The sequence below is a fragment of the Poecilia formosa genome, unplaced genomic scaffold (assembly GCF_000485575.1).
Source record: "Poecilia formosa unplaced genomic scaffold, Poecilia_formosa-5.1.2 Scaffold135, whole genome shotgun sequence".
NCBI lineage: Eukaryota > Metazoa > Chordata > Actinopteri > Cyprinodontiformes > Poeciliidae > Poecilia > Poecilia formosa.
In genome coordinates this window covers 247,877-274,183 of record NW_006800074.1, presented here as the reverse complement: position 1 = coordinate 274,183, position 26,307 = coordinate 247,877, and the positions used below count along the sequence as shown (strand labels likewise).

Below are 26,307 nucleotides of genomic sequence, written 5' to 3'. Positions count from 1 at the left end.
TGTGTTTATACTGCTACTTCTTTCCAGTCATTTGCTTGGATTTGTTTGTTCCCTTCTGACATCTTGCAAGTTTTTCATCAATGCTTCTTCCTCTTGATCACCCACAGTTCTCAAGTTCTCTTTTTCCCAGCTATTCACATTAAATAATTTTTGCCTGCCTCCTGCCTGCAATTGGATGCTCAACAATTTAATTTACTTTATGAGGAACGCATATTTGGAATCCCAGAAATGGTGCAACTGGTCAATTAATATGTATCAGTTTTTGTCTTTGACAAACTTTGGATAAGTCCTGACAAAGCATGCCTATGCAGAGAAAACTTGACTCCAGCCATGCACAATTTTATCAGAAAATCCTCAATGGTTCAAAGGGGATCATTGAGTGCTGCACCTTGGTCTGTTGACTGCTAACCGCTGGAGTGGGCTGCTTGATAAAAAATAAAGGCTGTATATTTTTTGTATATTTTTTGACACAGTACCATCACTCATGTGCATTGCATTTTAGAGTGACCAGTATGCCAACATACATGTTTTTCTTCTTTTTTTTTTTTTTTTTGACAAAGTTGGATGCACAGGGAGAACCATGCAAACTCCATGCAGAAAAGCGCTGGGCAGGATTTGAACCCAAGACCTTATTATTATCAAGGAATTGTGAGTTTGTTGCATAGTGGTGCAGTTGGTAGCACTGTTGCCTTGCAGCAAGAAAATCCTTGGTTTGATTCCCAGCCCCTGGTCTTTCTGCATTGAGTTTGCATGTTCTCCCTGTGCATATGTGGGTTCTGTCCAACAACATGACTGTTAGGTTAATTGGTCTGTATAAATTCTCCTTAGGTGTAAGTGTGTGTGCGCATGGCTGTTTGTCCTGTGTTGCCCTATGATGGACTGGCAACCTGTCCAGGTTGTACTCCGCCTCTCACTCGTTGACAGCTGGAGATAGGCACCAGCACCCCTTACTAACCCCTGTGGGATAAGGGTGTAAGAAAATGGATGAATGGGAAATTTGAGCCTTTTATGATTATCCAACCATGTGAGTTGTTAAAATATCTAAATATCAAGAGAAATCAATTATAGCACAATGGTTAATTGCATTGGTACAAAATTTCTTGTGCACTAACAGCATGAAATGGCAAGGTGTGGGCACAAAATGGGTACATACTGGCAAGATTTAAACTGACCTGCAGCAACTTTGTTGAACCTTTGATTGAACCAATTACAAAGAGAGATGAATCTGCCCTTTTCTTTATTGTATTTTTTAATCACCATGTTCTTTTCCAAAGTGCTATTTTTTTTAATTCGTTGCACAGATGTGCTTTTGTTGTCAGAGCATATTTTTCCTTGAGGAGCGGGGGAAAGCTACATCTATAAAGTATCTCCATTTACTTGTGCAGGTTTAATACTCATAACACGAGTTTAATTTAGATTCGAAGAAACACCGCTAAGAATCTGGACTGTGGTTTCTACGCTCAGTTTGATGATGACAATCATATGTACCCTCGGTTCTACTGTATGAACAGGTAGATATGAAATGACAGTCAAGAAGTATCCGCCCGCTGTTGCGTAAGAGCCGTGTAAGGCGACCGGTTGGTCGGTAAAGCAGACGTGTTTATCCGCTTGTGAGGAAAAACAGTGAGAGGGAGGGAGCGATGTGGAGAGAGATGAAGAGGACGGAGGGGGCGTATATCCCTTCAGTAGCTCGTGGTTAGGGGAAGAGGCAGCGATAGTGGAAGATAGCTGGACATAGAGGAAGCCCTGGTGGTTATATTCTTCGGATAAAACGAGGAAGACTACATTTTTTCTGTCATTATCACAGAATGCCTTAGTCCCCCCCTCCCCTCCAGCCTGCCGCAACAGACGCCATCTGAAAGGATCCGGACAGACCTGCAGGTACGTCCTCCAGGCACCGACAGTTGCGTAGCAGCCGCTATGCGGGGATTCATTGCGCATTGATACTGTAGTGACGCTGCCTTTACCTGTGCCGGGCCGACTCACCGTTCAGGTTCAGGTTCCCATGCTACTAACCTGGGTTTCATTTAGTGGTGGTTGATAAAGGCTTCAGTTTTTTATTGTTATTATGATTTCCTGATTAGTAGTCGCACAGTCTTCATCCTAAAGGGCGCCAGGGAAAGGCTGGACAAGACAAATTTCACCCGGTGTTGTGCCGCAAAAAGCGCCCCCACCGATGTTAGGACAGTAACGGCGTTGCTACTCTCATTAATAGTTAACAACGGCACCCTGATACTAATTTGTTACCCGCAAAGTGTAATAAAAGCTGCAAAGTCCTGAAGAACAAAGTTTATTGGTCTCATTTTTAGGTTACACGAAGTTAGTGTTTATTTTTTAGCTACATTGACTTGGAATTTATTGGCTAATAAAACTGAGCAGTGGAAGATTATGGAGGATCAGAAGTGTCATATTTCAATAAATGAATAAATCATTGTATACCTACGTATATATAGCATAAAGTACACACTTCAGCCAAACAATAGAAAATCGCCAAATAGTTTCTTAATTTAATTATTTCAACGTAGAGTTTAGTCTGTCAATATCAAAGTCAGTGGGTCCAATATTATCAATATTATCATAGTTCAGATCAAATCACACTATTAGGTCAAATATATAGGGCCTATTTAACAAGTTACAGTGCTAGAGTCTGAAACCTTTTTGGCCATTTCTGAATTTGACTTATTACAATAAAGGAATGAAATAACAAACATGCTCAATAAACTTGAATTTGGAAAATTAATCAGATCAGAGAAATAATTCAAATTACAATTGAAATACAATGAAACTATGGACAAATACTTCCCATTTAAAACATGTAATTTGAATGCATTCCTTCATTAATACTAACCCAAAATAAACACAAGGAAAATATATGTCCCCATCTCTTCTCAGATGAAAAGGATATAAGTAGGAATCCAAGGAAACTCCCTTTCAGACGCCTGAAGGATTAAACTAAGTCATAGTGCATTGCCAAAGAGGAACCATGAAATAAATAACTGAATTAGGCGTGTTATTTACCATTGCACTTGCAGATTAATTAAAAAAAATATTGGCACATTTTGTCATTTCTTTATTTGATGAGTTTGTTTCCAATTTTTTCTTGGAATTGTGAAAAATAAAAAGGATGTTTTTAATATACTTGTTGAATTGTGAGGCTGTTAATATTTCATAGATGCCTACAATAATTTTATTAACCTTTACAGACTACTGGAATCTAGGAGAGTTCTGACAGATTACCTTAATTAAAAAAAAAAAAGCATCACAACCCAAAACCAACACTTACACTTTTAAGAAGAGCTTAAGTAAGATTTTACAGCTGGTTTGGTTAGGTCATAATGCAGAAGTCAACTCAAGAATTACCGAAAAGGGAGTAATATGACAAAAGATGACTTATGACTATGACTATGGCTCTGGCATCAAACAAATTATTAATTTCACTGTCTTCTAATGTTTCAAAGGCTTTTATTCTGACAAGATGAACAGAAAGTACTTTTCGTCACAGGAACAAACTCTAAAAACGAAACCTTAAAGGAGACAGTGAAAAATAAAAGAATAGAATAGAAATATCCTTTATTTCCAGTTCTATTATATCTGATAGATTTTAAAGTTGCTCATCACTTCTATTCATCAGCCAACAGTTCATTTACTGACAAGTTGTTTGCAACCTCAACATAATTTTATTGCATCCAGCTGCAACAATACGAGTCTTGGGTTCAAGCAGAGCTGTGGTTAACTCTCTGTAGTCTGCAAGGTTTATGACTTGTGATGCCTGTAATTTATTTCCCTGAGAGTGTCTTTGTGGCTTAGTGGGATTCAAAAGCCGTCTCAAAAAGTCAGCAGACTTGCTATCTTTCAGGGTGTGTTTCTGGCAATGCGCGGGAGCTAATTAAAACATCAGAGTCCGAACATGGTTGAAAAGATTGTAAAATTTGCACTTAACTTTCTTTCCATGGTTCTCCAGTCACGTGATTTTGCTGACAACTTGCATATAAAACAGAAAGAAACTGTCTGCAGGTCTCCTGTTTGAGGGAAGACAATTTGTTAAACAGAAAATGAAAGCATTGCAAGATGCTTCCATCTTGCAATGAAACTGCATTTAATGCATTTAACTGCATTGAAGCAGTTAAATGTCATTTAATTTTTATCAAAGTCAAAAAAATTCTATTAAAGTGAAGTGTTTGGATGATAATCTGATAATGGTGGAAGTCATATCCAATAATGACAGGTCAAGGGAAAATTGGCTGATTCTGGTCTTTGGCTGATCAATTGGTGCATCTGTAATATTCTGGTTGCAGTCGCAGCCTTTGATCAGTGGTTCACTTCCCCGATGAGCTTTAGAGATATTCTGGGGTCCATCACCTTTCACTGGAACATCCTCTCCATCAATGATCAAAAACATGCGGAACTGTTTCTGGAGCCTCTTTTCAACATCTCCTGTGTGGTCGATTTCTGACGTTTTGACTCCCCCCAACCTTCCCTACACACACACAAACACACACGCACACACACACACACACACACTGGGAGGCCTTCTTAACAACCTTCCTTGTCTGGGGGTAGATGGATCAGTTTGGTCTGACACTTATGCTCTGTGACCTCACCTGGAAAACTTTCTGGAAAATCAATTTTCCAGGTTAGGAGCTCAAATGTCTCGAGATCTAACAGTGAAACTTGAACAAAATAGTGAAGGGCATGTTTTTTTTTATTTTTTTTTTAAATTTTTTTTATTGTACTGGTAGTAAGGCGATACAGTGGGAGCTATTTGGAAACCGTGTGTTATTTCAAGGTGTGGAATTTTGTAACGGTTAATGGAAGGACCTCCCCCGTGACTCACATTCCAACACAACCACACATGCTCCTTCTTTCCCTTTTCTTCCTGTTTCTCACATACCTACATATTCACATACATTCACTTCCTAACACACCCACCCACGTTTCCACAGTCAGGACGAAGTACAAACAAGTTATACATCTGCACAGCTTGCTGATGGCTGAGCAGTAATGCTTTATGGTTATACACCACAGAGGAGAGAGGCGCTTTACATTTAGCTCCATATATGTTTATGCCTTTATATTCCCAACATAGTTATTTACACCTCTTACAGTCCCTCTGAACTTCTGCATATCTGCCCCGTTTCTGCAGAAAGCCGTCTTTCTGTAGCCTGATTCTCACCACTTCTTTTGTCATTTTGATATATGCTCTTTGCACACTTTCTCCTTTAATTAACATTGCAATATTTCCTCCTTATTAAGCTTGTTAGAACCACCTTTACAACAAATAAGAAAACCAGTCCAAGTAATAATAGCTATGGTTCAAGTTATTTCACTAAAAGGTTAGAATTCCTTAATTTTGTGTTTTATATAAAATCAAAATCTTCAAGTCAAGAACCTGTAACTTTTATTTTACTCCTTACCGTTTTTGTGGTGTATCCTGCTAGATCCCAGCTGGCACCTAAAAGAATGCCAGAAATCAGCATCAGCCAAGAAAAGCTTGACTAGCACGTCTCCATTCTTCACTGATGAGTGAGACCATTAACTAACAGAACTATTGGAAAATGACCTACTTGTGAAAATTGCATGTTTGGGCTTGCCTTTTTTAATGTTTATATTTGCATTTCTTTTGTACTTCATTGCACTCCACATGTTTCTGACAGTTTAGATTAAAAAATAAATTGCATTTCAATCAACTCAAGACACATGTTTTTAGTTTAAAAAGTTCCAATGTACCCAATTTCACTAGCAGAACCAAAACACTGCTGGTCTTTGACACATAAAATCAAGTTTGAACCTTTAACAGAAGGAGACAGAAAGTCGTAGAGGTCTAAGCACCAGCAGCTGTGCAAAGCAATTGCCAGATTGCTGTCTGCAATTGGCAAAATTGTGATTTTAATCAGGAGCCATCCAATCAATTACTACGTAAACAAGATTCCAGCCATGACTCGGCTTTCTGTCCTTCGCGTGGTACTTCATGTACTCTGTGCTAAGAAAGCTGTGTTGTCCTCAGACCTTCACTAAAAATCTAAACCAAATTGTTGATGAGAAGCATTTGGATTGGTCTTAGTTAAGAAGACTGATCCTAGACTGGCAACAGACAGATAGAATCGCTCTAGCCAATGGAAACTTCACACTCTGTCATCCTGTCTGAAATCTAGTAAAAAGAAAATGAATGTTTGCAAGTAGGAGGGAGTCTCTGCGCACCCCACCCACATCCCTACACACATACACACACCTCCCAGGTTTCTTATGGAAAGTTTGTGCATTCACTCGTCATATTAAAACATGAGTGTGTAGACATGACATCAGTGCTGCGACGATTAACTGATTAGTAGCAGCTGTTGCAGCACTTACTCATCTGATTGTATAACAGCCAGGATATACCGTGGGCTAGGAGTTTATAGTAATCTCCAGATTGCTGCCTGCTACTGTACAGTTGGATTTTATCCACGGGCATTTCCTGCATCAAACAAGGCATGCTTTGTGCAAGTAAGAGTGACGGCATGCAGACGACATGCTCACCATGTTGCATTTTAAATTCAGAGTGAAGTGTCTCAGAGAACCCCCTGGGCTTTACGAAGATAAAAATACTCGGGCCATGCACCCATCTGCCGTCCCCCCCTGTGAACAGTCTCAGAGGAACGTAATTTCTATTTGTGAGCCTATAGTGTGCGTATTTTAGTCACTGTTTGAGGGATTCTGGCTGCAGCATGCACACATGTGTCAGGGTCAAGAGAATGAACGTTTGCTCAACAGCGTACCGAAGCAGACATGAGGAAGGCTGATTAGTGGTGTCTGACTGAAGTGATTTGTCCTTTTTCCCCGAAATTCAAGCTGTTTGGATGAGCTGAAACTAAATTCACTCTTATTTGTATTGGTCCAGTGGACCAGAACATTCTGCTCTGTTTTTGGCTTCTGGAAAAGAGATTGATTAATTGTGGCAACATTTCAAAAATAGAAATCAAGAGTTTCTCTCAATAATCTCTGCTTTGTCTCAGCATATTCTCGTATTTCTGACCATAGGTTTACACTCAAATCATTTGTATCTAGGTGGAAATAGTGTAACATACTCCATTACCAAAGAAGTAAGTTGAGAATGCACACCTGCATATGGAACTATATTGCAGTTTCTCTCTTTTTGCATAACTTCCTGGACTGATTGCCACGTTTGATCAAACCAGTTCACCATGCTGCGTAGTTTCCATGTGTCCATGTCTTACTTTTATGAAACGTCTGCCTTTGTTTCTGTCACTTTGTATTAACGAGCTTCTCCGACTCCCCCATCATCTGTTCTATATTTGCATCCCTCCACACTTCTCTCCGTATTAATAGTATTGCCAGTCTCCTCGCTTTCATCAGCTTGCCTCATTGTGCCCTCTACTATCAGCCACATCAAACCTCTTTCACCTTCTGTGCTTCTCTATCTGTATTTTCTCTTCTCTTTTCAAAATACCACTTCCACATCACCAGATTCTGGCATTGCATTCCAGTTATTTTGTTCTGCCTCTATCATTTGGATGTTATCTACCATGCAAAGCTGTGCAGCTGAAAAACAAGGTAGAAGAAGAGAGGGAAAGGGGGTGGAATTTGTTTTTTTTGTTTTTTTTGAAAATCGAGAGACAGAAGATGAGGTAGCTGAAAGAGGAAAAAAAATAAACACTGAGGCTACTGTGAGTGGGCGGAGAGTGAGATGTTCTAACAGTTGTATTCCTGTACACACTGATGTTTACAGGAATACATGTGGACCACTGTACAGACTCACTAAACACAAGATTTAGATTTCCTGAGGATGCGTAGAGAATTTCAACCTGGATTTTTTTCGCATGTATAAACTGCATGCTCACTCACTTGCACATTCCCAGACACATTTTCCATATACTCACACAGATTACCTTTAGCATGTTTGGAAGCCCAGAATACACGAGCAAACCCTTGTGTGTGACTACGGTGACTTTTCTGAGGTCTAATCATCATGGATGTGAATGGATGCAGGGTGACTCATTCACAGCGAAATAAAATCTCCCATAGCCACTGATTTCTATTTTCTGAGCTTCCCCTTCCCTTCCAGCTGAAGTTTTACTTTGTGGCGACACTGTTCCCAAAGGTTGTCTCCCACTCTGAGTCATAGGTAGAAACTGACGTGAAAGAGAAAGATTTATGCAAGTTGGAGAACAAAAAGATGGGTGTTGCGGGATTTTACTGGCAGTTGTTTGGTTCGATCACTTCTAAGAATGCACAGTCCTCAAGGGCCTGGGGGAGTCGCATGTCACCTGGCTCTCTGATATACGACGGTCAGCCTCACAGCCTCTGGCATCACGACTCGGATAGCTTCTAAATAAGCCCTCCTACTTAGAAGCAAACACAGAGAAGACATGTGGAGGAAATAATCTTGATATTTTCCCAAAGAACCTTTTAAGGCACAGATAAGAGGGAAAAAGTTATTGTACCCATCTGTCACTGACTGAAACCATCTGTGACTCCCTTCATTTTTGATTTGGTCTGTCATTTTGATTTACCACAGAAAGTTGAAACCAGATATTCACAAACACAAAAGCTACATGACCTTATTATTTTTGCTCCTGGTCTGACCAGTTTGGTCTTTTCCCATTTTAAGTCAGAAAGAATTACCAAGATTTTTTCCTGTCTTGCTAAATATCAGAATAACGAGAGAGAATTTTAAGAAGCACATCCAAACACCTTATAGATGTATTTTGAAGCAACACCCAAACACTATGCTTTTTTTTATTTTATTTTTTTTGGAAAGAAAAGCAATCAGGAACAGATATCAAGAAGAACGTTTTGGATCTCCACAAGTCTGTTTCATTCTTGTGTACAAGTTTCAGATACCTGGAGGTGCCACTTTCATCTGTTCAAACAAACTTACACAAGTATAAACGCCATGTAAATGTCTGGCCTTTACAGCTTTCTGGAGAGAGACGTGTTGTGTATCCCAGAGGTCAACATGTTTTAGTGCAAAATGTTTGCATCAGCCCAAGAACCAAAACCCCTTCGGAAGAGCTTGGCTGATGCTTTGTCATTCATAATAACATGAATCCTGTCCCAACATGGCCTGAAAGGAAACTCGGTAATAAGGTGGAACCATCACTCCTAAAGCAACGCAGCAAACCATGTTACAATTTGCATGTGCTCTCAGAAACAAAGAACAGAATTGTGTTTGGCCAAAACGACCAGTCATATATAAAGGAGGTTAAAGGAGAAACTTGCAAACCTGCCAGGACAAAATTGATCAATTGTGACTTTTAAAATACTTTTAGCAACATACATAAAGAACATGGTTAGCATTACAAAACTGCACTCTCCGTTTGTATGCTCTAGAGAAAGTACATTTTTATCTTAACTCCAAAAGGCTACCAACATATCCAAATCCATTATGTACCATGAGAGAATAAAAGCTCAACAAGATAAAACACAGTGACATTGCTGTCCTTTCTTCAGCTTTCCTGGCACCTACTGAAAATTATGCCCTCTCACATCAGAAAAAAGATCTGTTTGTCTTTTAAACAGCCGGTCATCAATCTCGGCTTACCGTACTGAAGATCACCCAATTCCACTTGCAGGACATTTTCTTTGTGTGCATTTCTAAGGTTAAAATTACTCTAACAAAATAAATTAAAAACGTATCAGTCTTTTTAAACTTAATTCTGTAATTATCTCTGTTTAATTATTATGTATTTTCTCCTTTTCCCCAACAGTGGAAGGATGGTGTGACAAATAAGCCCCAATTCCCTGAAGGTTCACTTCGCTTCCTTGCTGAATATGGCTCTCAAGCTGCTCCTGTTCCATACCTTGATCCTATTCTTCTTCCATTTATCCGGTGCACAGACCATCATTGGTTCCTCCTCTTCCTTCACAACTCTGAACTTGCCTAGCAACCCACCTTCACCTACCAAGCAGACAATTAGATTCTGGCCTTCTTTGCCTCCCAGAGGACGCACCGATCTTCCCATCAGAGTAACAATCCGGGAAAGGTTTACAGCTTTGAATGCAGTGGAGCAGGGGCATCGGATGATCCATCCAACGACACAGCTCAACCCATCTTTAAGTTTTACGCAATCTCCACAGAATTTTACAAGGGGGCAAATTGCAACCCAACCAATTGTCTCAAGACCCAGGACTGACACAGCTAGTTTAACATCCATCAAGGCTTTAAAAAGGGAAGAAGCTGCCATAACTCCACCTTTTCCCACTTCGCCATCCCATCCAAGTCTTGCAGAAGAGAGATCAATCGAACGCTCAGAGGATGTTGATTCCCAAGGGTTGGGATCAGGCAGAGCCCTGGCAGAGGAGAAATCAACTGGTCATCAACCAACAGTTGCTGAGGAGATGGCTCAGTATCGACCACAGGCGCAGACCATGACCTCCAAAGTTACGGACGAAGAAACACCATCACTGGATTATCAGAATGATGAAACTCACCTGTTTTCATTGACAACCATCAGTGCAACCTCTACAGTAACACAACAAACACCTAAGGCTGTGGAATTAACGGGTAAGATATTTAATTATGAAGCCTATCTTTATGACCACCTGTCTAATGATTGTCCCCCATTTGCTGCCAAAACATCTCTGACCTCTTGAGGCATCAAATCCACAAGATCAGATCAGATCTGGTGCTTAGATGTTAGTAAGGGATCCTTTAGGTCAGGGGTGGGCAATCCTGGTCCTCGAGGGCCGGTGTCCTACAACTCTCAGATGTCTCCCTGGTCCAACACACTTGAATCCAAGAGCTGAATCACCTCCTAAGTGCAGTCCAGTTCTCCAGAGTCCTGCTAATGACCTCATTATATGACTCAGGTGTGTTGAAGAAGAGAAATATCTAAAAGTTGCAGGAGACCGGCCCTCCAGGGCTGGAGTTGCCCACCCCTGCTTTAGGTCCTTCAAGTTGTGAGGTGGGAGTTCCATGAATCAGATTTGTTTGCCCACCTCAGGATGGATTGGATTAAATCGGGTTTTGGGGAATTTCAACATATCAACACCTCACCGATTAGTAGGAGAGGTCTGAGTCATTATAGAAGACTAATTTCACCCCAATTGGTGTGTGGGGTGGAATTGCAATATCACATGAAACAAAATGTGCATTCTGACACTTTTCTCTACCATCTGCTGGCCAACCTTAACTCAGCATAAGTGAGCATTGGCTGCCCATGCTGCAGACTTGGTAAACACCTGAAGATCTTCAATTAAAAGACATATTTTTTTACTTCACCTTTCACTAGTCATAATGTTATGTGATATCATCAGATGCATGTAACAGTTTCATAGCTTTTTGAAGTTGGGATTAAATGTCACTTGAATGTCTCAAAATATATTATCCTCCATTTTTAGGTACACTTGCAGCAAATCACCCTTCCAGTGACCGACTTCAGCCAAAGCAGGGCTCCTCTGCTGTGACATCTCCGAAACCCACGTCAAGCTCCGCTGGTAAACAGCCACAGACTGCAGGACAACCTGTCACAAACAGAAGCCCAGCTGGTCCGAATCCAAACAGTTCAACAGAACAAAAAACCCACACATCTACAACTGGTCTCCCACCTACTCCGGAGGCTGGTTGGACAGTTACAACTCCAAGTGTCAAAACAGCAGAAAAAGGAAAAAATACATCGAGAACTACTGTGCCGTCGAGAGGTAAGAAACAAGAATCTACATGTTCTGGAGTTACAACCACTTTCAGAGTTTCCTTTGTCCTCTGATCATTCAGAAAATAATTATTTATACAGCTGGAACTTTTTTTTTTTTTTTTTTTTTTTTTTTTTTTTTTTTTTTACTGGAAAAGGCTTCAAAGGAAAGGAAAAAGGAGACAAGTTTTTCCATAGGAAGGGGGGCTGTAGTTGGGGTCAACTAAAGTGAGCGACTAAAGTATGAGCAGGAGGTGAGAGGAAGTGGGTGGGTAGGACTGAAGGAAAAGGGCAAGAGGGAAGCAAATAGGGTCTCAGAGGAAGTAATGCAAAGGAGAAAGTAGACAGAGAGGGGGACGGTGTGGGAGAAGAAAGGTATATGGAGAACAGAGAGTGGGGATGAAAGTCAAATGCAGAGAGAAAAAGATGAAGGGAGGCGAGACAGTAAAAAATAAATAAAGGAACATTACACATGGAGCTCAAGAGACAGTCACAGCACATTTAAAGGGAGGCATTACTGGTAACATAACCACGCTTTTCTTAGCCGATCATTTTTGCAGCTGTTCTTTTGCTTGAAGTTCAGTTCAGTCAAAGTCAGTGTCTCCCTTTTAAACCCATATTAGGAAGTAAGAGCAGCAGTGCTTAGTGTACAAAGAACACACAGGTTAGTCCAAGACACTCGGGGTTGTCTGATGAGCATGAAATGACTAAACAGTATACTAGAAGTATTTATGTTATACTCAGTAACCACAGTACACGTGTAATAAACAGTACAATGCAGTAACTTTGACGAAGAGCATGCCCTCATCTGTTTACTTCAGGGCAGTTTTTCCAAAACCTTTCAGCTTCTGACTCCCCAAGTACCAGTGAAAGGGCTTTTTGATCCCAACTAACCAGTTAAAGATGGTTATTATAGCAGCACAAACAATATCAACTACCAGTGAATTTAATTTTGCTGCAAGAATTTTTAGCAGTACATTCTTTTTTTATATAAATTTATAGCATAAAAAAAAAATCTAAAATAATTTATTTATCCGAAAGGGGAATTGAATATTATTGGAACTCATATCCAAGTATTTTCAAAGATCTGCTGTGATTATTGGTGATACTGTGGGCAGGATGAATCTCCAGAAGCAGTCAGTCTTGCAACAAATTCGAAGAGGCCTCTGACTGAGGACTGTTGCTGCATAATGGTTTCATCACCGTCATGACAGCGGTGATAGTATGTGGGCAGCAGAGACAGTATTCCACAGGGACATGTCCCAGATGACATAATCAGTTCTTGAGAATCCACCTCATTTGTTTCCCTGCTTCTTAACAGCCATGTTTGCCAAATTTCTAAGGAACTGTGATGGGTGACACTCCTTTAGCTTTCACACAATGAGTATCTGTGTTATTTTTCTGAATAAGAATGTGAAGTTGGGAGAGGGGCACTGCTGTGTTAGTTTTATTTCATTTAAAGGACTTTAAATGGGAGGAACAATTAAACTGCAGCTCTAAGTTTGTAACTTCTAGTGTACATTCTTAACACCTGCATGCATAAAAATATATTTCTCCATTTAAAATATATCACACTTAACAGGTTAATGCACATAAGTGTATGTTGCTTAAAAAAAATAATATATATATATATATATATATATATAAAACCACAAGACCAGTGTAATGTCTATTTCCATGTTTTTGGATGCTTTACATGTGGTAGAACGTTTGTTTCTCATTGATTAGCACGACAATTGCATAAAAAGTAAATATTATCATGTCTGCTACAGGATAAATAACTGATGTATGCAGTCATATTAAGTCCTGTACGATTTAACAGACCAATAAACAACGTAAACTGATGTCATTTCCACCCTACTGAAGGACTGTACTATTTGTCAGTGGGATATTTTAACCACTTCTGGAATTAATACCAAGGGATGTAGGGTTAGAAGAGCTAATGTGACTTATACCAAGTTTACATTTTATGCTTTGTTGAGAGATTTCAAGTATCCTTGTCCAGAATTTTACCAAAATTTTATAAGTTAAAGTTTTCCAGCCCTTTTTAAGGCTGAATTGGTGGAATTACTATGATCAAAAGAGTCTCTCAGTCTGTTGTCACAACAATCTTGGTAAAAAAATATATATATATTTTACTTTCAACCAATGCTTTGCTATGCTTTGGTATGGTAACATAGCATTAGTTTTTGTGTGAATTTTCCTACCAGTAACTAGTTTTTTAACAGGGTCATTTGATATTTTATTTCTTTCCTGACATATGATGAAAGTGCCAGTTTTAAAGAGAAAACAAAAAGGTTGAGGTGAGCCTAAGTGTGCCCAGCTGTGCAATGTGATCGGCACATCTGGAATGTGTCTGGATCTCATCCCAGTTTGGTGAAAAAATGTTGAAGGAAGTAAAACATACCTTTATGTAAATAAAGAAGTGTGTGTATGCAAAGCGCTTTTACTTTGTGAGGCCCAGGAGTGCGTCAATGGAAGGAGGGAGGGAACATAAAGGGTGAAACCTATGTGGGAGTGAGTCAGTTTTATGGAGGTAAAGAGTACTTCAAGTGACTAGAGGTTTGAAAGTTTTACCACTGATCTTCTTATCGTTAAAAATGGCTGAAGATGATTTACAATGAAGTCATCAAGTCGGATATCCTGTTGCTTAAAGTTCATAAGATCACCTTTCTCATGGCTATGTTTTCTGTTTGTGTTTTTCCTTAAAATGAAAACTAGAAGAAATCTTAGCACTGAATATGATCATAATACAACTGGGTGTTTCCAGGTTCTTCCAGTTGGATAAAGTTATGAGCTCTGTGCAAACAGGAGCCTGCGTCATAATGAGCAAATTATAAACAGAGAGAAGCAAATTTGTCCCATGTGGCATTCTGGTAATCTCTGAATTTGAGCAGAGCTTGCCTGATATAAATTTATTGTGACACTGTGCTGTGCTGCTTAATAAAGATGTTCTTGTTAATTGTATAATCTCAATTAAGCCACACAGTTACTCTGAATTTCAACTATTCTTACTAGCAAGAATGACCAAATGAATTCAGAAATAAATTTAATTCATCAGTGATTCCAGCTGGCCACCTTCGTGGTTGGTTTTAGTGCATCATACAAGCCCTAAAGGTTATTTGCTCAGAATGACAACCTATGGTCAAAGTTTGGAATTTTCTTATTTGACCAAATATAGTTTTCTGATATAAACACCATATTCACCAAGAAGGAGGGAAAAATTAGTTGATGCAAATTCATTAAAATTTATTTAGAGATGGTTTTTACAGTATGATGACGGTGTGTCTTTTTTTACAGACCTCTCAGTACATACTACTTAAGCTTTTGTGGCATTACAACCCCAATCTATTGAAATAATGGTCAACTATTTTAGTAATCAATTAATCATTAAGTGGAGTATAGACTTAAAGAAGCCAGTTAGCTGAAAGAACATACTGAGAGCAGTAATTAAGCCAAAACTGTACAAAACATTTATACATTTCACTATTAGTATGGAAAAAAAAAAAACTTCATCTGTGTAAATATGTTGTACCCAAAACTTCTCAAGGGCCAAAGTTTTGCCTTCACCTGGTTCAATTTCTGTAAAAAAATATTTGCATTCCTAATATTGTATAAAAAGGCTCAATGAAAAATCAGCAGTTTGCCAATTTTTAAAATCCGATTAAGCAATTAACCGTCTGAATAATCCATAAAATAACTTCTAAAACAGTCATTATTTACAGTCCTACTTCTATGCATTTAGTTCAAATTATCCACAGCATTATCTTTTTTTTACCTGTCCAGTGTGTTTCTTGGTCTTCATAATGCTGTTTGATCATTAATGTTCTCTAAAGAAAAAAAAAACACTCCAAGGCGTACACATAACAGCTTGATTTATTCTGCGATTAAATTACCCATATCTACAGTATTTACTAGATGGATTCTTCAGCTGGTTGCTTGCACTGGGGTGCATTTATGGATATTATAATAACATGCATGTTTTAGCCCCATTCAGAGTTTTAAGTAATTTGAAAAAAATTTGTTTTCCTGTTGCTTTTGTTTTTTACTACTTTGGTCTCTCACATAAAAATCTTAAAACACACTGCAGTTTGTGGTCGGAATGTGACAAAATGTAAAAACTAATGGGTATGAATACTTTCTGAAACCACTGCATTACAGACCTTTAGCAGTGCATCTTAGTTTCTATTCACTGATGTATTATTCTATGATGGTGAGCTGCACCCCTCTAGTGGATCTCAGTGGTACTACATGCTCTTTCACTGATTCCTAATACTTTAAGATAGTTGAACATTTGTCTGTTGTGATAAAAAAAGAAAATACTAATCATAGGCATGTTCTACCTTTCAGGGGACTCTTCACTTCTTACAACCGGTGTTGTTCCTGTGATCCGACCCAGATTTGGCCCCACGTATCAGAACGAGAGGAACCGCTCTGTTCTGTTGGGATATCCACAGCAAGCTCCACACTCCACTTTTAATCCAGCCCCATCTCCAAGTGCCATTCCCTCTACGAATGGCACACTTCTTTATTGGGGTGAGTTGAGCCGCACGTTGGCTTTTGCCTGGGAACTGCATGTCTACGGCACAGCAAGCCTCTTCCTGCTCCTGTTTGCTGGAGCTGCCCTCGGCCTGACTCTGTCCCCTGGAGCGAACTGTCCTCATCGCGGGGCTCTTGGACTTGCCAATGCTCTGTTGTTTCTGGCTGGAGGCCTCAGGGCAGTTCTGTTTTTCTTCGACCCTTATAGGACACGAGGCATCTTCCCTCGCACAGCAGTTACGGCCCTCTACAACCTGCCTCTTCACCTCTTGGTTTGGGCCCAGGCGTCCCTAGTACTTCTTGCACTGAGGGTGGCAGGAGTCAGTGTGTTACCTCCAACCTTAGAGCACCCCCCTCTGGTGGCTGTGCTTACTGTGTTGCAGTGTACACTACTGTTAGCTGCTGATCTGTTGTCTCCAGCTCTGTCTCCTGTAGTACCAGTAACCCTACAGGTCCTGTCCCTATGTTGGGGCCTTGGTATCTGTTTGGGCTATCTTTGCTATGTATTTCCACGTATACGCTGCCCTGCTCTTCCCCAACACAGTGTTCCTGTTGAGGCAAGGAGGAAGACCTGGACGGGGAGCCAAAAAACAGCAGTGATTCTGGGAAGAGTGCTGGCAGTCTGTGCAGTTCTTGGAGCATTATGCTGCGGTTTGCATGTCCACGCTACCTTGTGGCTCTATGGACTGTTAGGAGACTGGAAGCGTTTCAGCTGGGGGTGGTGGTTGGTGCATTTCTGGGCTCGGCTGCTGGAACTAACCTGGGGTTTTTTCCTGCTACTAATGGGATCCTGGGTGTTCTGGAGGCCCGTCACCTGCCGGGCAAGGGAGGAAGGAGGGCAGGATGGAAGCACAGTGGATCTCCCAACTCCTGGTCAGTCTGTTGGTTCCCCTCAAAGACATACATGCTGGTCTAAGATAGTCCAAAGTCTGAGAGGTAAACCCTGCAGAAAGTCTGAAAGTAATGGTGTGGGAGGCGGAACAGGGGGAGCAGGAGGACCAGGAGAAGTGCCGAACAACTGGGCTGGACAAGAGCGACCTGGAGCTGATATCAGCAAGAGTCTTATTAGGAACCAGGACCATGAGCAGAATATGGCCCAGCCGCGCTTGGTCAAAGACAGTAACTATGGACGTAACCATGGGGGCCACCCTGAGGACCGAGGCATATCTGAGGATTCCACCAGCTCCCTGCTGAGACTGCAGACTCTGGGTCAACCTCCACATCGCTCAGTGAGTGGCAGCCTGGATCAGGACAGAGATACATCTCTGTCTTTCTATGAATTTGACTTGCGGCCTCCCTCCCCTATTGACCTGACTCGCAGCATTGACGAGGCTCTGCACAGAGAACATTTGGTCACAGGAGGGAGCCTGTTTCATCCTGTAATCCAGACTCCTTCTCCGGGCTCTGGGATCAGCCAGGAGCATTGGCTTCGCAGGAACAGTGATCCTCAGCTGCTTTCTGAGAGCAGCGAAGCCCCAACAGAGTCTTCCATGCCTCTGGGGGGTAGCGTTCTCAGCAGCGTACCCAGCAGACAGGTGACTGCTCCACCCACGCCATCCCACCAGGGTCACAGGTGGGCTGGGAATGGTATGGTCAACGTTCCCTCATCAGTGTCTTGCCCAGTGTCGCTTCGCCCCTCCAGAACATCTACAGGGAATTTGGGTGAGGATGGCGTGGATGACACTCGGCCATTTATCACCCCAGATTCTGAAAGGGCGCGAGCAAGAGCTGGGAGACCCGTTGGTTCACGCAGTTACCTGGAAGTGAGTCGACATGATGATTCTGCCAGTGTCAGCAGTGAAATTATAGACCTTTGAACCACACAATGGACATAAAGACCAGTGACTGCACTTCAGATTTTCACACGTTTGTTTCAGATTAATGCAGGGGAGATCTGATCAGACTTCCTCAAGTTGGCTTAAAAATAGGAACCAGTTTAATAGAAACTTTAGGTGATTGGTATTAAGATCATCACCTTTATCTTTAAAGTCGTTTTGTTTCAAAGATTTACCAGGTGAATGGATTTTACTCTAACTGGGAGATACGACATGTTTGACACACTACCCACACAGCTCTTTCCATTTTTTTTCACTCACATAATTTTATCATACGCTGTTTTTCCACTGCAAGAACCTTTTCCAGGAATCAGGACAGTTTGTTTTTCACTCCCATTATTTCCACTGCTAGAGCCAGAGCAATATCAGCAGGGTAAAAAGTAGAAAGAAATCTTCGGGTAGGAAAAAAAAAAGAAAAAAAGAAAAATAGCAACTCATAGTGAGTATCTCAGTGTTTTGTACTGCTTATATACAAATACAATAATAGAATCACCTAATCTTAATGGAAAGATAAATTAAATGACTTCTACCAAACGCTGACTGCATTTGTTCATCTGTAAAGACAAAACTGGTTTGAGACAAACTCTTGAATCTGTGATGTGTGTTTTACAAATTGATTTTAGGTTACATAGAAATCAGGCATCCGACTGCTGTTAAGCATGTGTTATTCTCACTCCTTCAATGATTTAGTTTTTTGAAAATATGGGATACAATCTTTAGTTTTGAATTATTTTTTCTTTTTCTTTTGTTAGTGTAGCCACTGTGAAATAACTACATAGGACACCGGGCTATATACCGGTGGTCTAGCTGACTGAAGCTGGAACTCAGAGCAGGAAATCATAACCAGGTTCAGAGCTTTCTAGTTGCAAGTTGGAAAATAAAAGGTATTAAGCATTTGTTTTGGTGACATCTACCAGTAGCAAAGCAAGCTGATAATATACTTCTATTTTATTTTATTTTTCTCTTCTATTTTATTTTATTTTTCTCTTCTATTTTATTTTTCTACCATTTTAACAAGTAGATAAGTGAAAGCACTTATTGTACCACTGGTTTAATAAGATACATACATCCAGAAGAGCTTAGTTCAAAGTTTATACCAGTAACTTCCTCTACAATGTGGATGCACACAGCAGGTTTGCTCTTTGCCTTACAACTTTCAGTGTTGGAATTCCGACTTTAGGAGACATTCTTGTTATTCCGACTGACCTTGAAATTCCAATGTCCAAGTACAGCTTGGTTTCCTCTCTTCTGGTCGGATCCAAATATGGGTAAAGTCTGAGCAGACAAGACTTGTTTAGTTTGTCACCGTTGCACATTTTGACAAAGTTTAGAGCAGCTTTCATAAGTTATAATTTGTAGTGGCTGTGATAAAATCAATAAACATGTATTGCAGAAAATTCCAGCTTTTTTTTTGTGACCTAAGCCTCTTTCCCAAATACTGGATGAAGAAGATTTCAATCAGTGTTATTCCATTGATCCTGTCAGCATCAGAATAAACAACATTGTTTAATACGCTGCAGTACAAACACACGCAACACACGTGCGGGCTAAAACAGGAGGGTCCGACAAAATAGGATCTGGGTTGCAAAGTGGAAACACACTTACACGTAATTCTGAGTTTAACTTTTTTGGGACCAGACTTATATTAGACGAGGAAACATTTTAGCAGCTGTGTGATGTGCTCAAGATTAGTGATGAAGGTGGTAATTCTCCTTTTATTGTATGAAATAAAGTGGTTTAAAATGATCAACTTCCTGTAATGTGACTAAGTGTTAAAGGTCCCATTTGTTTCCAAGAAAGAATTCCTAAGCATATCATTGGTTGTAAATTTTTTTTAGTTTTTTTTTCTTCTAACTTCTTTTGTTATGTAAAGATGTGCCATACATAATCATGACTGGTTCCTGTGCTGTTCTCTCTCTAGGGTCTTAGCATTTGTATCATGGTGACTCAGCAGCAGATTATGTGTAAGCTCTTATCTTGCTGTCGCTGTTGTACTCATTTGTTTTGTCTTATAAGTTAAAGCTGGTTACATAAAGATACAGGCAGTCAACAACAACCAGAGAAGCCCCCCATGCTGCTGAAGATAGTAGCTGTTTAAGATACCATATTGAATTCCCATGAGTTCGATGCATTTTATTATCTTGGGCTACTGCAGAACAATGCTTGTGGGATACCACCTGTTAATAACCAATGCCTTTGAGTGCATTTTTGCAGAATCTGAATCAGATTTTTAAACAGATCATTTGTATTGAATTATATGCTGCACAGCTTTGCAGGGCTGCAACACACAGGACTGGCTTGGCTTGAACTTCAGAACACTTATTAGACCTGAGTCAGTGACAAAGCACTTACCTGTTTAGACTGAAGTATTTTACTACTATCTTTTAGAGATTAAATGTACAAGTCACAATGTAAATACTGTCCTTTCTAGTGTCCATGAATAAAGTTTAGTTTGAAACATAGTTGTTACTGTGAAGGACAATCTTAAGTGGTATTTCTAAAAGCTCAGGTTGGAGTGAATCAGACTTTTGGTTTTTAAATTGAGTTCACAGGTATCGGCAAAATAAATTTTAGTCAAATAAATTTTAGTCAAATAAATTTGCCTTAAAAATAATACTTTTTTGAGTTTAGGAAAAATTCTGCACAGATAGAAAGTATTTATGTTTCATAAGTGTCAATTCTGAGCCTGTTTTTAACCCCCAAACTGACTGATAGATGAAAGTCGGAGGACAGATGGATTTGCCTTCAACTCTTCCTCAGACGCAAGAATAATGTCAAAAAATAATTTTAAAAAAACAACACACACACACACACACACATTGATAACTTTGTTAGACGAAGAACACAGTAACTGGATGTTCTACTGTTACCTAAGACAATAAATTCCTATATTTTTAATTAGATAGAATTTCTAATTTATTTAAAAGGGGCCAGCATACATAAATTAGTAGGTCAAATGTACTCAAGTTAGCCAATAGACTTGTTAGTCATCAGCAGTCCTTCTGCCTCATGTAAACCCAGAAATTTACTTATAAAGAACCAATTCCCATCAAAGGTCACAAAAAGGATCTCCAATCCATATCCAAGTTTATTAAGTCAAGTTTCTTCCAGTTTATATTCAAATCAGTCCAAATTACCGTGCATAATCAAATTTTAAAATTAGCTGCAAATGCAGTTCCTTACAGACCAATTCAATGTGGATTACTATAAGACACAGCCAAGTTTAGTTGATTATATAATTTCAGATAGCAAAGTTATCTATGGAAAATTCTGTCACTACTTTTGTCATTTATTGCAAGGGAAGTGTACTAAAAAACATGTTACACAGTCTAAACCTGAAAATGTGTGTTGCTTTTAATGCACCTCTGTTCTGTGATCGGGTTGCAACTATCCAGTCACTTTGGGGTATAAATAACACCAGATTTATGAATTAAAAGTTTAATTTTGGCTCACAATCGTACATTTATAGACTTAATGTCCTTAACTTTTGGAACAAAACATCTTTTGTAGACATAAATTATTTTCTTCAGCATCAATTTTAGCATCTTGAACTAAACTTACAGGGTAAAGAAGTTTGCTTTATACTTTCAGGCTTTGTGAACTTGAACTAGCAAGACTCCAACCTGAGCGCAGATATTGCTCATGAGCTGTGCAGATGACTTTACCTGTTGAGATGAACAGGTAGTTTTGGGGATGATACTTGATATAGAAAGGTCTGTTATATTATTGCAAGTTTTATAAAGTGTCTAGATAATCTAAATTTGTTGGATGTAGATTTTTGCTTTGTTTCTGTTCATATAAGACATGTTTGTTGAGCCATGTGTATAGTCTGTTTATTCTTTTGAATCCATTTTTTGCTCTCGTTGCATTTTCAGTATGTATTGTTAGACAAATAAGAATTTAAAGATATTGTCATTAAGTCTAGTTCCTGATGCCTTTTTCCTCTTTGCAGATGATTCATCACTCGTTTTCTGATTACTTTTGTCTGACCTGCAGTACCTCCTACTGATGTGAGATGCTTGTTGAGTTTTTTTTACAGTGTGGTGCGTCTTTTTTGTTGCCGTCGACATTCCAATGAGCCGGTATTATTTCACTGTACGAGGACTTGTCTAAATGGCTACTGTGGTTCCTCCAGCTCCCTCAGGGTTGTCCCGTGAAGCAGTATGTGCCATAGAAAATACATATAATGTTCCCTGTGCAGTGCAGTCTGTTTACTTTGCTCATTGAACTCTTTGTTCATGTATTTCCTGCTGCTTTTCACATATGAACTTAAATAAAAACCTAAAATCCTTAAGTTCTTATGATTGTTTTTATTTGCGTTCGGTGGTAATACTGTCACTGGGCGGTTACAGAACTGTTCGAAAGCGGAGATCAGTATTTCTCATCTTCCTTTGATAGTCTTCATCAAACTGCTCATTCTGTTTAACAGTGAAATGATTCTTCCAGTCACCAACTTTTCCTAAAATGAAAAATGGAGAAATTATGATTGTGGTATTAATCTCTACTTCACTGATTACTTTTTTATTGCAAACAGTGGGGGAATACAGCTGACCTTTGCGCATAAAAGGTGAGATCTTGAAATCCAAGACTTCATCAGCTGAGCCGTTGGCCATCTTGTTGTGTTTCATGTTGTTGAAGAGAGACTTTTCTGTTACTTCTTTCTTCAGATCCGTGCTGGATGACAGTTCCAGAAAGGAGCAGATCCGGCTGACTTCTCGTTCAGTATCCTACCAGAGAAAGCCCCTCTTATGCTGTGCTTGCATTTACAAACTGATAAAATGAAACATAGAGACACACCACCCACCTCAATGAGATCCTCGTAGAACAGGTACAGGATGTTAGATCTGGTCTTTGTCTTCTCCCACCAACCTCCCACATGGTCATTCCAGGAACCAAAGACCACTGAAAGGAGTCAGAAAGTCACATAAAAAGCAGTAAAGTTATCTTTGTGTTTTCAATTATTTCTCCCATTAGTTTGTTACTCACTTTTTCCATCCACAAATCTCTGCAGAAAACTGTTCCAGTCTCCAGGCTCTGGCTGGGCCTTATTCATGCGGTCAAAATGAAAATAAGACACAACTGTGTCCTTTGCATTGCGGGCTACATAGATGATCTGCAATCAGATAAACATTATGGAGAAATTTTTTTTAAAGTTCAGATTTAAGAGAGATTATATGCAGAGGAGTCTGGCAATAAATTTAGATTGTGGTAGCATAATATCACTAAAAATCACTGAAGGTTTTTAATTTTAAGGTACTTTAATGTGAGTATATTTAAGCAGGAAGCAGTATAAAACTCACTGAACAATGAGTAGCCTCTTGGGGTCGCCAAATCTAAGTAAAATCATTAAATGCTGTGCACATACCTACTGATTGTTTGGCAAGTGTGGAAGGAAAAAAACATTTTCTTATCCGTTATCAAAATGTAAGATAATTTCTAATCTCTGCTGGGCCTGTAGAGTTGTTTGCTTTAGTCAGATGAACTTTCTTTGAACTTTTAAGCAACAAATAGTCCTTGCATGATAGTAAAAGATCATTAGGTTGAAGTACCAATTTGTTGGCAGCAGCAGCAGTACTAACATGTTACCCTAGGTGGGTCTTTCTTTCTATCACCGTCTAGCTAGTTAAAATGAGAAAATGAGATTCTGTGTTGGATTAAAGTGCAGTGCTGCCCCTTCAAGAATCTCAGCAACAAGCAGGGAGAGCCTACACTCAACCCAGGGGACACTAACCCCTTAATTAACTGCAGAACATTTGTTCAAGGCAAATCTAGCAAGCTGTATTTTTGATCTTCTGCTATTGGGTTTCCCCTTCCTGATGCCACTTTGGGAAACTACCCATAAACCCATCCTAAAAATTTTTTGATTAGTTGGGAAACCTGTGATTCTGTTTCTCTTCCAATAGCATTGTGAACCTTGTTAGATGCATCATGAATTATTTGAAATATCCAATATCATTTATTTTTATGAAAAAGAAAGCTATCACAAAGTTCAAATTAACCCATACACGATACTCAGCAGTACTCAAACAAGTCAGAAAAAAAGCCCTGGCTGCGATTAACAGAAGCTAGAATAGGAGAGGGCTCAGGACTTTGGACGATCTGAAAGAGATTGTGCAAAGCGAAATGGTCAAAGATCCTTCTTCCTGTTTGCTTCCTTCTTGTGAAATGGTCATTGAAAAGACTAAGTGTCCTGTTTTTCCAGAAGATAACTATGGACGGTTCAGTATTTGGAATAAACAAACCTTGGAATTCTGTTCCCAGAAGGACTGGGGAAGAAACTGGACTGGTAGGTGTGTCTTGATAATGCGTGGAAAGCTGTTTATTGAATTCAGTTCATCCACTCCTGGTAAAGGAATGTATTTTTTTTTTTAAACCAAAATAAGATAGAATTTCATTTATCTATTAAGTCACATTTTAGAGAAATATACCAGAGGGAAACCCCGGTATGCTGATCTCCAGAAATGGCACTCTTTCATGAAGTGGCACCGAGTTCTCTCTGTCAGGTGATGTTTGGCTGAAGTACAAAAGGTCCAGGATGTAGGAGACCCATGTGTTTCCTTAGAGCCATAAAACACATAGCATTTAGATAAAATGTTGCAAAATTAAGCACAAAAGCAAATGGACTTTGAAACAAAGATAAAACTATTTCTAATACCTGCTTTGGGATAGCTCACCAACACAATATCATCTGGCCTTGCTTTGAAGCTCTGTATATTATCCCAGTTGTCAGTGAAGTATTTGGTCATGGAGACTCCATTGAAGTCGAACAATGTAGGTCTATCTGGGAACTCCATCTGCTGGGTGTGTCTTAAACCTTTTAGGAACAAACAAACTTTGTTGTAGCACTGGAAACAATCAGACTAAGCCCTGAAAACAGAAGAAAAAAATGTTAAGACATTTGCTTCACCAAGTCAGATGCTGGAAAACTGCTTTTAATGAAATAATCCACAACTTGTGAAATAAAAAAGTAGATTGGATTAAAATATGACCAGTTTCAGTTTCATGAATTCACTCTGACTTTTAAAAGATGCAGAACATGTTCTATGAAGTCTGTACAAACTGAATGTTTTGAACAAACATCAACCTGCAAAGCCGTTGTTGCTCTGACAGAGGACAAAAAGAGCCCAAGTAAAGCTTTTCACAAGTTTTAAATATCTAGAAGTGTCTAGTTATGTTCCTGCTTAAATTCCTTCCAAGAAAATAAAATGTTGAAAGAAAATAGGCTAAGGAAAATTATACTAGGACACTATGCAAAAAACTAAATTATAAAAATGACAGCAGAAAAAGGAACAGCTTTGCTTCCTGTCCAGTCCTACTTTAAGTGGAGGACTTTGGAAGAGATAAATCAAAAGTATAATAAAGTATTAAAATATTTTGGCCAGAACAGTTCTGCATCAATAAACAGTGACAAAAACACGAGGCTTTATGGAAATTGATTTAGGTTATATACACAACACTTCTGACAAGGCTGTTAAGACTATACATTAACACTTTCAAGCAGCAGCAAATTGTGACGATCAAATTACATGTACATTACTAAAAAAAAAAAATGCAATAACCTGTGCTTACAAAGCATCTAAACTCCTTTAAAAATGCATTATAAATTTGTTAGCTGGCCTGAATGTTTCGTCCTTGTGTGGCTCCTAAGCAGCGCAAAGTTCGGTCCTTATCTAGAGCAGGTCCTTTTCAGTTCAGATGGTTGCATCAGTGTCCAAAAGTATTCTGCCTTCAATAATATTTTACCATAAAAATGTCAAAGATTTGACACAAGTATCTATTTTTCAGTGGTTGACAAAGATTAACCTTTCACTAGTGATGGGTCCGGCGCATGTGTGAAGCCCATAGACCAAAACCCGCGTCGGTGCGCGTATTGGTTTCAGCAAGTCACGTGACCGACACAGGAACTGTTTCGAAATGGCATTGACGCGCCAAACCGTGTTTATAAGGAAGCGAATCTGTCAATCTGTCAAAAGCATTTGCCAAACGAATTGTTGATCTTTTACAGCGTCAACTATGGAGCAGCCTCAAACGAAAGGTTTCCTCAGTGTGGGACCAGTTTGATCTTATTTTGGAAAATAAATTTGTTTTCATTTTTGTTGTTTCATCCGGTTCTTGTCAGTTTCTACTTGATCTATCTGAATCCAAATTCAGCTGACATTGACTCTTAGTTTACTTTCATATTATGTTCTGCAGGTTAAGTGTCGCACATGTATGACTAAACTTTATTTAAATAAATCCACCTTTTCAATGCTGAGGCATTATGAGGCCAGGCATGAGAATGAAGTCCCAGATACACCTAGATA

General features: G+C 39.4%; 2 protein-coding genes across 5 annotated transcripts; one reads left to right on the top strand and one right to left on the bottom strand.

Moving 5' to 3' along the window:
• Positions 1-1,452: 1,452 nt before the first annotated feature.
• On the top strand, positions 1,453-20,821 carry LOC103145041 (proline-rich transmembrane protein 3). Of its 2 annotated transcripts, none has more exons than XM_016676535.1 (4): positions 1,453-1,881; positions 9,708-10,504; positions 11,353-11,640; positions 15,981-20,821. In XM_016676535.1, exons 2-4 carry the CDS (start codon positions 9,772-9,774, stop codon positions 17,984-17,986), a joined length of 3,027 nt encoding a protein of 1,008 aa, XP_016532021.1. In that variant the 5' UTR covers positions 1,453-1,881; positions 9,708-9,771; the 3' UTR covers positions 17,987-20,821. The 2 variants fall into 2 exon arrangements, with proteins under 2 accessions (XP_016532021.1, XP_007562339.1); XM_007562277.2 differs by having other exon boundaries at positions 1,454-1,881; positions 11,341-11,640.
• A 74-nt stretch (positions 20,822-20,895) lies between these two features.
• Positions 20,896-25,881, bottom strand: LOC103145040 (cytosolic sulfotransferase 2-like). Of its 3 annotated transcripts, none has more exons than XM_007562275.2 (8): positions 25,622-25,881; positions 24,660-24,871; positions 24,433-24,561; positions 24,247-24,347; positions 22,991-23,117; positions 22,809-22,906; positions 22,557-22,731; positions 20,896-22,463 (listed from the first exon to the last, which is right to left on the bottom strand). In XM_007562275.2, exons 2-8 carry the CDS (start codon positions 24,796-24,798, stop codon positions 22,351-22,353), a joined length of 882 nt encoding a protein of 293 aa, XP_007562337.1. In that variant the 5' UTR covers positions 24,799-24,871; positions 25,622-25,881; the 3' UTR covers positions 20,896-22,350. The 3 variants fall into 3 exon arrangements, with proteins under 3 accessions (XP_007562337.1, XP_016532024.1, XP_016532023.1); XM_016676538.1 differs by having other exon boundaries at positions 25,808-25,831; XM_016676537.1 differs by lacking the exon at positions 25,622-25,881 and adding an exon at positions 25,564-25,586.
• Between the last annotated feature and the right edge of the window lie 426 nt (positions 25,882-26,307).